Here is a 10,000-nt window from a genome sequence, read left to right as displayed (position 1 = left end):
GTCTTATACCTGTCTCACACCTGTCTTATACCTGTCTCACACCTGTCTTATACCTGTCTCACACCTGTCTCACACCTGTCTTATACCTCTCACACCTGTATCACACCTGTCTTATACCTGTCTCACACATGTATCACACCTGTCTTATACCTGTCTCACACCTGTCTTATACCTGTCTCACACCTGTATCACACCTGTCTTATACCTGTCTCACACCTGTCTCACATGTATCACACCTGTCTTATACCTGTCTCACACCTGTCTTATACCTGTCTCACACCTGTATCACACCTGTCTTATACCTGTCTCACACCTGTCTTACACCTGTCTCACATGTATCACACCTGTCTTATACCTGTCTCACACCTGTCTTATGCCTGTCTCACACCTGTCTTATACCTGTCTCACACCTGTATCACACCTGTCTTATACCTGTCTCACACCTGTCTCACACCTGTATCACACCTGTCTTATACCTGTCTCACACCTGTCTTATACCTGTATCATTATAAAACCTGGGTAACTGTCTCACCAGGATGGAGCAGAAAACGCCTAAAACAAAGCAGATGATGAAGCCCCTCATCCTCGCCCCCCAGGACAGCGTCGACGCCTGATTGGCTCTCTAAGGGGAACAAATCATCGTCATCATGTCACGGTTTAGAAAATTAATTCAACTTAATATTTATAATAATAAGACAACAATAAACACATTTTTACCTGTATATCCTGAAATATTAATGTTTTAATAAACCTGAAACTTTAATGGTTCTAATGTTTGAACCCCTGAACGCAACAGGTGTGTTCAGGTACCTCCTGGATAACGACAAAACTGACCTAAACAGCCAACATTAGTATCTCCAGACGTCTTTAAATGTTGTTTTTAAAACATGTGATCTTTCAGGTCACTTCTATATGAATCTGTGAATCTGAGTCTATTTAAGAGTGAAAACATCCAGAATCATTTATTTAAAACACAAAGATATTTAAACATAAAGAGACGGAAACGTTTCAAATTAACGGACTGGAGGAAATGATCCATGAAGATGACTCTGCTGAGGTGTTTCTATAAAGAATAGATTGAAGTTTAACTATTATTCAGAGTAAATGTTTACTTCTTCTCAACTAACTAAAGCTAACATGCTAACAGGTACAGAGCTGGGAGCAGCCGTTACCGACAGGATTCCGGGTGTGTCCGAGTTTCCGTCATCTTCACCGCTCAGCACCTTCTTTAATTTATCCATTCAGTCCTTTATTTCTCCCTTTACTGCCCCGTGACTCTCCAGAAACTTCCCAGGTGTTCGTGGAGTCAGCTGGAGCAGGTAACAGGGAAGTGTAGTCACTGAGGAGCGAAGACACAACATCAACAGGTGCAGCATTTCCGCCTGCAGTACCGACTCTGGCCACAACATGCGCAAAGGGGGCGCTGTTTCCTCCCACATCAACTCCATTCTCCAAGTGAAGGTAATGTTTAAAAGGCTTCTGACATCAAATATTCATCCTTCATGTTGCAAGGATTATTATAAAACACTTTAACTGAACTGTGTATTATTACTATAAATAATTAAACTGTTTTTAACATGAACTCAGCCTCTTATCAGAGTTATGATACTTTTAAAACATGATGTTCCTTTTGCTCTGTTTGTTCAACATCCAATTGAACAGTTATACAGCTAAAACTGTCACACCTGTATCATATCTGTCTACTGTCTAAAACTACTTTACAACCAAGCAGCATGTCGTGTTTATGATCCATATTTTAAAAGCACTTATCTCAAGAAGAAATACTTTTTTCCTCCATTTGTTCAGTCCAACTTTATTCAGTGGTCTTAAAAACAAAGCTGAAATTGTAAAAACAGGTGAGTACACACACACACACACACACAGATACACACACACACCTGATGAGGTTCCTGTGGTTGTACAGCTTGATAATTGGCCCTTTATATTAATATCTACTGTGACATGGCCACTGGTCTTTGGCTTGCTGCTGTGTGTGTGTGTGTGTGTGTGTGTGTGTGTGTGTGTGTGTGTGTGTGTGTGTGTGTGTGTGTGTGTGTGTGTGTGTGTGTGTGTGTGTGTGTGTGTGTGTGTGTGTGTGTGTGTGTGTGTGTGTGTGTGTGTGTGTGTGTGTGTGTGTGTGTGTGTGTGTGTGTGCTACAGGAGGTGTGTCCTGGCTCATCAGCTGGGTCTGCTGCCTCCTGGCCTTCAGTGATTGGCTGCTTCCCTCACTCCTGATGCTACAGATTAAATACATAACTCTGGATATTTGTTAACTCCTTTTACAATAACTTATTGCTTTTCTTTCTGACTCCTCCCCTCTTTTTACCGGGTCATGACACTACAAACGTTTTCTCTGCATTAGTGTATTTTATGTCTCAGGTGCATTCAGAGAAAACACTTTGGCTGCTTCTCTCAGGTGTTGAAGTCCCTCTTTGATGATGTCACAGTGTGATGCTTCAGTTGGGAGGTCAGTTTGATGATGTCACAGTGTGATGTCACAGTGTGATGCTTCAGTTGGGAGGTCAGGTCGATGATGTCACAATGTGATGTCACAGTGCGATGCTTCAGTTGGGAGGTCAGGTTGATGATGTCACAGTGTGATGTCACAGTGTGATGTCACAGTGTGATGCTTCAGTTGGGAGGTCAGGTTGATGATGTCACAGTGTGATGTCACAGTGTGATGCTTCAGTTGGGAGGTCAGGTTGATGATGTCACAGTGTGATGTCACAGTGTGATGTCACAGTGTGATGCTTCAGTCGGGAGGTCAGGTTGATGATGTCACAATGTGATGTCACAGTGCGATGCTTCAGTTGGGAGGTCAGGTTGATGATGTCACAGTGTGATGTCACAGTGTGATGCTTCAGTTGGGAGGTCAGATTGATGATGTCACAGTGTGATGCTTCAGTTTGATGATGTCACAGTGTGATGTCACAGTGTGATGTTTCAGTTTTATGATGTCACAGTGTGATGTCACAGTGTGATGTTTCAGTTTGATGATGTCACAGTGTGATGTCACAGTGCGATGCTTCAGTTGGGAGGTCAGGTTGATGATGTCACAGTGTGATGTCACAGTGTGATGCTTCAGTTGGGAGGTCAGGTTGATGATGTCACAGTGTGATGTTTCAGTTTGATGATGTCACAGTGTGATGCTTCAGTTTGATGATGTCACAGTGTGATGTTTCAGTTTGATGATGTCACAGTGTGATGTCACAGTGTGATGCTTCAGTTGGGAGGTCAGGTTGATGATGTCACAGTGTGATGTCACAGTGTGATGTTTCAGTTTGATGATGTCACAGTGTGATGCTTCAGTTTGATGATGTCACAGTGTGATGTTTCAGGTTGATGATGTCACAGTGTGATGTCACAGTGTGATGTCACAGTGTGATGCTTCAGTTGGGAGGTCAGGTTGATGATGTCACAGTGTGATGTCACAGTGTGATGTTTCAGTTGGGAGGTCAGGTTGATGATGTCACAGTGTGATGTCACAGTGTGATGTTTCAGTTTGATGATGTCACAGTGTGATGTCACAGTGTGATGCTTCAGTTTGATGATGTCACAGTGTGATGTCACAGTGTGATGTTTCAGGTTGATGATGTCACAGTGTGATGTCACAGTGCGATGTTTCAGGTTGATGATGTGACGTCGTCTTCGTGGTGGTCTTTGGGGACTTTGACTCGAGTGGAGTTCCAGTCGACGGGCTGTGGCATGGACACCCGGACATGACAGGTAGGACACGACTGTTTCCTCCAGAACCACTCCTCGATACACTGCACACACACACACACACACACACACACACACACACAGAGGGTCATTGAAGGGTGAAAGTAAGGAGCTTCTGTTAACCTGAAATGACCACTAAGAGTTTTGTGTGTTGTGTGTGTGTGTGTACAGTTTGTGTGTGCAGTGTGTGTACAGTGAGTGTGTGCGGTGTGTGTGTACAGTTTGTGTGTGCAGTGTGTGTACAGTTTGTGTGTGCAGTGTGTGTACAGTGAGTGTGTGCGGTGTGTGTGTACAGTTTGTGTGTGCAGTGTTTGTGTGTGCAGTGAGTGTGTACAGTGGGTGTACAGTTTGTGCGTGCAGTGTGTGTGTTTGGTGTGTGTGTGTGTGTGAGTGTGCAGTGTGTGTGTGTGTACAGTGTTTGCATGTGTGTTTGTGTGTGCAGTGAGTGTGTACAGTTTGTGTGTGTGCAGTTTGTGTGTACAGTGAGTGTGTGTACAGTTTGTGTGTACAGTGAGTGTGTGTCCAGTTTGTGTGTGTACAGTTTGTGTGTGCAGTGTGTGTGTACAGTGAGTGTGTACAGTGAGTGTGTGTACAGTTTGTGTGTACAGTGAGTGTGTACAGTTTGTGTGTGCAGTGAGTGTGTACAGTGAGTGTGTACAGTTTGTGTGTGCAGTGAGTGTGTACAGTGTGGGTGTACAGTTTGTGTGTGCAGTGTGTGTGTGTGTGTGTGTTTGGTGTGTGTGTACAGTTTGTGTGTGTTTGTGTGTGCAGTGTGTGTGTGTGTGTGTGTGTGTGTGAGAGTGTGCAGTGTGTGTGTACAGTGTGTGCAGTGTGTGTGTGTGTGTGTGTGTGTGTGTGTACAGTGTTTGCGTGTGTGTTTGTGTGTGCAGTGCGTGTGTACAGTGAGTGTGTGTACAGTTTTGTGTGTACAGTGAGTGTGTACAGTTTGTGTGTGCAGTTTGTGTGTACAGTGAGTGTGTGTCCAGTTTGTGTGTACAGTTTGTGTGTGCAGTGTGTGTGTACAGTGAGTGTGTGTGCAGTGAGTGTGTACAGTTTGTGTGTGCAGTGAGTGTGTGTGCAGTGTGTGTGTACAGTGAGTGTGTACAGTTTGTGTGTGCAGTGAGTGTGTACAGTGTGGGTGTACAGTTTGTGTGTGCAGTGTGTGTGTTTGGTGTGTGTGTGTGCATTGTGTTTGTGTGTGAGTGTGCAGTGTGTGTGTACAGTGTGTGTGCAGTGTGTGTGTGTGCAGTGAGTGTGTACAGTGTGTGTGTCCAGTTTGTGTGTACAGTGAGTGTGTGTACAGTTTGTGTGTGCAGTTTGTGTGTACAGTGAGTGTGTGTACAGTGTGTGTGTGCAGTGAGTGTGTACAGTTTGTGTGTGCAGTGTGTGTGTACAGTTTGTGTGTACAGTGTGTGTGTACAGTTTGTGTGTGCAGTGTGTGTGTACAGTTTGTGTGTGCAGTGTGTGTACAGTGTGTGTGTGTACAGTTTGTGTGTGCAGTGTGTGTGCAGTTTGTGTGTGTGTGTGTGTACAGTGAGTGTGTACAGTGTGTGTGTGCAGTGTGTGTGTATAGTTTGTGTGTGTGTACAGTTTGTGTGTACAGTTTGTGTGTGCAGTGTGTGTGCAGTGAGTGTGTACAGTGTGTGTGTATAATTTGTGTGTGCAGTGTGTGTGCAGTTTGTGTGTGTGTACAGTGAGTGTGTACAGTGTGTGTGTGCAGTGTGTGTGCAGTTTGTGTGTGTGTACAGTGTGTGTGTAGCATTACCTCTCTGTGGAAGGTGTGTGAACACTGCAGTTCTCTGGCTCCTCCCTTTCCTGTGTTCAGGTCGTTGTGACAGATCAGACACACGCTGTAGGCGTCGCTCTGCAGCACAAAGTCAAACATCTATGAGCGTCTATTTCTCTTTTCATTCAGTCATGAGTAAATATTTATTTATTATTATTTATTCCAGGGTAACTCCCCGTGACCCTTGACCTCAGAGAGAGAACGTGTAGAGACTGAAATCGTGTAACCGTGGCGTGATGCCAGAACTCATCAGTATTTTGACTCACCAGTGACATGACGTTGCGTCTCCTGAACGTGCTCCGCCTCTCGGGCGATGTGACCTCGGGGATGGTGGGCGTGATGAGGGAGGGTCTTCTCTCGGGGGCGGCGGGGGCGGCAGCCTCCTGTGGCACGGGGACAAGACGCCTGGAAGACGTGCGGCGAAGAAGAACCCTGGCGGTGACGGGAGCCTGAGTGGACGAGTGGAGACGAGACAGCTGCATGGCAGAGAGAGTGTTCTGGACAGAGAGAGACAGTTCACTGGTTTAACTGGTTTAAACTACTGATGCTGATCTAAACAGTTTCTCCGTCCTGTGAACACGAACAGAAATAAACAAGGCTACAAGTTTAAATCCTCGTTAGCTAACTTCTCTTTAACGCCCAACTGGACCAAAGGGCTTTGACCCGCCTGAGCCGCTAACGCTAACCCTCTAAGAGCGGTAAGCCTGCAGCTAAAAATACTCCTGAAGACACTGAAGACCTCCTCTTCTTCTTTAGCCTCACAGTCCCATCAGGAAGTGGGACTCCCTCAAAGGGGGGCGCCAGCCGGTTTAATAAAGTGGACAGAATCTTTTGGTCTGCATGGTCGGCGCTGCTAAGTCCAGCTATCAAACAAACAGCGTCTTCATGTTTATAATGGACGGACAACTCTCCAACATCTGAAGAGTAGAACGTGGGGCCACGACTTCCTGTTCTAAGGTGTCATAGTCGACATCATGACCAGAGACTAGAGAACGTGTTGGTGAGAAATTCTATCAGTGGATCGTTAGCTGCACCAGCATGCAGCTTCTGGTCCTGCACCGTCACCACCTGAGTCAACACAGACCAGGTCAGGTGGTCTGGACCCCTTCCACCCTGGTCTGAGGTGTCCCAAAGACAGTTGGGATGTATGGTCCTTAAAACCCGTTCTGAATCTACTCAGATGGACAAACCCCAAAAACCTCCTCAGGGACTCATCTCAGAAGCATCTGAATCCAACGCCTTTTAAGATGGCGGAGGAGAGAGAGATGACCTCACTCCATCAGAGAGAGATGACCTCACTCCATTAGAGAGAGATGACCTCACTCCATCAGAGAGAGATGACCTCACTCCATTAGAGAGAGATGACCTCACTCCATCAGAGAGAGATGACCTCACTCCATTAGAGAGATGATCTCACTCCATCAGAGAGAGATGACCTCACTCCATCAGAGAGAGATGATCTCACTCCATCAGAGAGAGATGACTTCACTCCATCAGAGAGAGATGACCTCACTCCAATAGAGAGATATGACCTCACTCCATTAGAGAGAGATGACCTCACTCCATCAGAGAGAGATGACCTCACTCCAACAGAGAGCGATGACCTCACTCCATCAGAGAGAGATGACCTCACTCCATTAGAGAGAGATGACCTCACTCCATCAGAGAGAGATGACCTCACTCCATCAGAGAGAGATGATCTCACTCCATTAGAGAGATGACCTCACTTCATCAGAGATATGACCTCACTCCATTAGAGAGAGATGACCTCACTCCATCAGAGAGAGATGACCTCACTCCATTAGAGAGATGACCTCACTCCATCAGAGAGAGATGACCTCACTCCATTAGAGAGAGATGACCTCACTCCATCAGAGAGAGATGACCTCACTCCATCAGAGAGATGACCTCACTCCTCCGTCATGGTGTCATGGTGAATGATTCTGTTTTTCTTACCGGACACGGTAACGACGCCCGGCGTTTCATCCTGGTCCGGCTCTCTGACTCTAAGCTGCTCCTGCTGCTGCCCCGTCCCTCCTCTGACTCCCTGTCCTCCTCCTCTTCTTCTCCTATTTTCTCCCTCAATGTTTCTCCTCTGTATCGCTGCATCCAGGCGTTAAAGATCTTAACATCCTCCTCCTCCTCCGCTCTCACGGCGCTCGGATCCTCTGCGTCCGTGAACACGTCTGCTTTTTCACCGTCTGGATCCATCGGGAGGATTTGTTTAGATCTCACAAGAAGCTTTAACAGCTGAATCAAGTAAAAGAAAAAACCTGAAGGAAGTCTCCAGTGAGGTTTATATTTTATGAACTGGCAAAGTCACAGCTATGCTAAGCTAACTTCCCGCCTTTTTTAACAACCAAACTCAAAAGGTTGAGGGCTGAGTGACAACCATACGAGCGTCACAGATTAACGGAGAGCGACATATTTCAGTTCACAGCTTAGCTCACTTACATAACTGCTAACCAACGCTAGGCTAAATGTGTTGTTAGCTTAATGGGCTAAACTAACAATAAATAAATGATAAACGGGTCAGGTTTGGACAGTGGGGGCTGGAGGGGTCAAAGGTTGTCTGATCCATAAATCCAGTCCTGATGGTCGGTCTGTGTCTCCGCTCGGATCCATTCAGGTAGAAAAATCAAACCGTCCGCTCGCACATGTTCTGTCCTCCTCCTTGTTGCCGTTTCACTCGTCTCCTCTTGGCTTTGAGTAGCGCTCTCAAACCCGGTTAATCCATTTACTGAAGCACAGGGGGTGGGTTGGGGGATTAGACCTGGCTTACTGTATCTGTGTCTAAAGCAGGGGAGAGGTGACCTGGAGACCAGCACAGTCACGTTAGGAGTTTAGGTAACACTTAGATTAACAAATGACCTTCTTCATTGATCACACAGAGAAACAAGATTCAATATAAAAACAGAGGGGGGAGGAGGAGGAGGAGGAGGAGGAGGAGAAGGAGGGGGGGGGGAGGAGGAGAAGGAGGGGGGGAGGAGAAGGAGGGGGGGAGGAGGAGAAGGAGGGGGGGAGGAACAGGAGGAGGGGGAGGAGAAGGAGGGGGGGAGGAGGAGGAAGAGGAAGAGGAGGAGGAGGAGGAAGAGGAGGAGGAGGAGGGAGGAGGAGGAAGAGGAGGAGGAGGAAGAGGAGGAGGAGGAAGAGGAGGAAGAAGAGGAGGAGGAGGAGGGGGGAGGAGGAACAGGAGGAAGGGGAGGAAGAGGAAGAGGAGGAGGAAGAGGAGGGGGAGGGGGGAGAGGAGGAGGAGGAAGAGGAGGAGGGGGGAGGAGGGGGAGGGGGAGAGGAGGAGGGGGGGAGAGGAGGGGGAGGGGGAGAGGAGGAGAAGAAGGAAGAGGAGGAGGGGAGGGGGGAGAGGAGGAGAAGAAGGATGAGGAGGAAGAGGAGGGAGGAGGAAGAGGAAGAGGAGGAAGAGGAGGAGGAGGAGGAGGAGGGGGGAGGAGGAGGAGGAGTAGGAGGAGGAAGAGGAGGAGGAGGAGGAGGAGGAGGAGGAAGAAGGGGAGGAGGAGGGGGAGGGGGAGAGGAGGAGGAGGAGAAGAAGGATGAGGAGGAAGAGGAGGAGGGGGAGGGGGAGAGGAGGAGGAGGAGGAGGAGGAGGAAGAGGAGGGGGAGAGGAGGAGGAGGAGGAGGAGGAGGAAGAGGAGGGGGAGTGGGAGAGGAGGGGGAGGGGGGAGAGGAGGAGAAGAAGGATGAGGAGGAAGAGGAGGAGGGGGAGGGGGGAGAGGAGGAGGAAGAGGAGGAGGGGGGAGGAGGAGGAGGAGGGGGGGCAGCTCTCTATGATGTTTAGAATTAAGACTGCAGTACCCATTTTAAACACTAGGGGTCAGAGTTACATTTCAATGATGTCAATAAAGTTTGTTAAAATATCTGACCGTAAAATATATTTTTTACATTAAATAAAAATGTTATATATATTTATTCTATATTTGTTCATTACATTAAATAAAATATCGTTAAATAAAATAATGATAATTAAACGACAATTTACGGGCAAGCGGCCGGAAGTGTTTGGTGCAACGTATTTTAACTTCCGGTGTGAAGGCAGACTGTAAACAGTAGCTAGCTCACAAAGCTAACAGAGTTTAGCAGCGTTGGATGCAGAAGAAGAAGAGTGTGACTGACAGCGCAGGATGGGTATGTGCTAATGATGCTAACTGAGCCATTTATTAACTGTTAGTAACTTCCTGTTGTTCTGTTGTCATGACAACGTAGCAGCTAAGCTAGCTGTTAGCACTCCTCGTTCGTTAGAACCAAACCTCGTTCAGTAATCTGACAAACTGAATAAAAACAAACTGTTATTAAATGTTCTTTATCTGACTCTAGATGAAGTTTAAAATAATAATCTTTATCATCTAAACACTGTTTATGTTTTTATTATTATAATAACAGAAACAAGAAACATATGAATGATGTGATAAAGATTCACTTCCTGTTTCTTATTTACAACGTTTTAAATAAAGTTTAAATAAAAACCTTTAAATAAAG

The 10,000-nt window shown here is 46.6% G+C and overlaps 3 protein-coding genes across 4 annotated transcripts in view; 1 reads left to right on the top strand and 2 right to left on the bottom strand.

Moving 5' to 3' along the window:
* Nucleotides 1-1,563, bottom strand: part of sft2d2b (SFT2 domain containing 2b) — a 3,952-nt gene extending 2,389 nt beyond the window's left edge. The window contains exons 1-2 of the mRNA XM_061032810.1: nt 1,173-1,563; nt 533-622 (exon numbers count right to left, since the gene is read on the bottom strand). Coding sequence (XP_060888793.1) covers nt 533-622; nt 1,173-1,241 — 159 coding nt within the window. The 5' untranslated portion in view covers nt 1,242-1,563. The remainder of the gene's footprint in view (nt 1-532; nt 623-1,172) is intronic.
* Nucleotides 1,564-3,623: 2,060 nt separating this feature from the next.
* si:ch211-207l14.1 (uncharacterized) lies at nt 3,624-7,728 on the bottom strand. Its single transcript, XM_061033141.1, has 4 exons — nt 7,466-7,728; nt 5,776-6,006; nt 5,489-5,587; nt 3,624-3,767 (listed from the first exon to the last, which is right to left on the bottom strand). Exons 1-4 carry the CDS (start codon nt 7,718-7,720, stop codon nt 3,624-3,626), a joined length of 729 nt encoding a protein of 242 aa, XP_060889124.1. The 5' UTR covers nt 7,721-7,728.
* A 1,804-nt stretch (nt 7,729-9,532) lies between these two features.
* Nucleotides 9,533-10,000, top strand: part of LOC132959477 (zinc finger protein 878-like) — a 7,307-nt gene continuing 6,839 nt past the window's right edge. For both annotated transcript variants that reach the window (XM_061032509.1, XM_061032507.1), the window contains exon 1: nt 9,533-9,649. In XM_061032509.1, the coding sequence (XP_060888492.1) occupies nt 9,646-9,649 (4 nt within the window). In that variant the 5' untranslated portion in view covers nt 9,533-9,645. The remainder of the gene's footprint in view (nt 9,650-10,000) is intronic.

The sequence above is a fragment of the Labrus mixtus genome, chromosome 24, assembly GCF_963584025.1.
Source record: "Labrus mixtus chromosome 24, fLabMix1.1, whole genome shotgun sequence".
Classification (NCBI taxonomy): Eukaryota; Metazoa; Chordata; class Actinopteri; order Labriformes; family Labridae; genus Labrus; species Labrus mixtus.
The sequence above is the reverse complement of the archived record's forward strand: the minus strand, read 5'-3'. Positions and strand labels throughout refer to the sequence as shown.

Excerpts from the sequence above, each read along its gene's own strand:
- si:ch211-207l14.1 (XM_061033141.1), bottom strand. The coding sequence starts at position 7,720 with ATGGATCCAGACGGTGAAAAAGCAGACGTGTTCACGGACGCAGAGGAT. Across the intron at positions 5,588-5,775 it reads GACGCAACGTCATGTCACTG|AGCGACGCCTACAGCGTGTG; the intron begins GTGAGTCAAAAT and ends TTTGTGCTGCAG. Across the intron at positions 3,768-5,488 it reads CACACACCTTCCACAGAGAG|TGTATCGAGGAGTGGTTCTG; the intron begins GTAATGCTACAC and ends GTGTGTGTGCAG.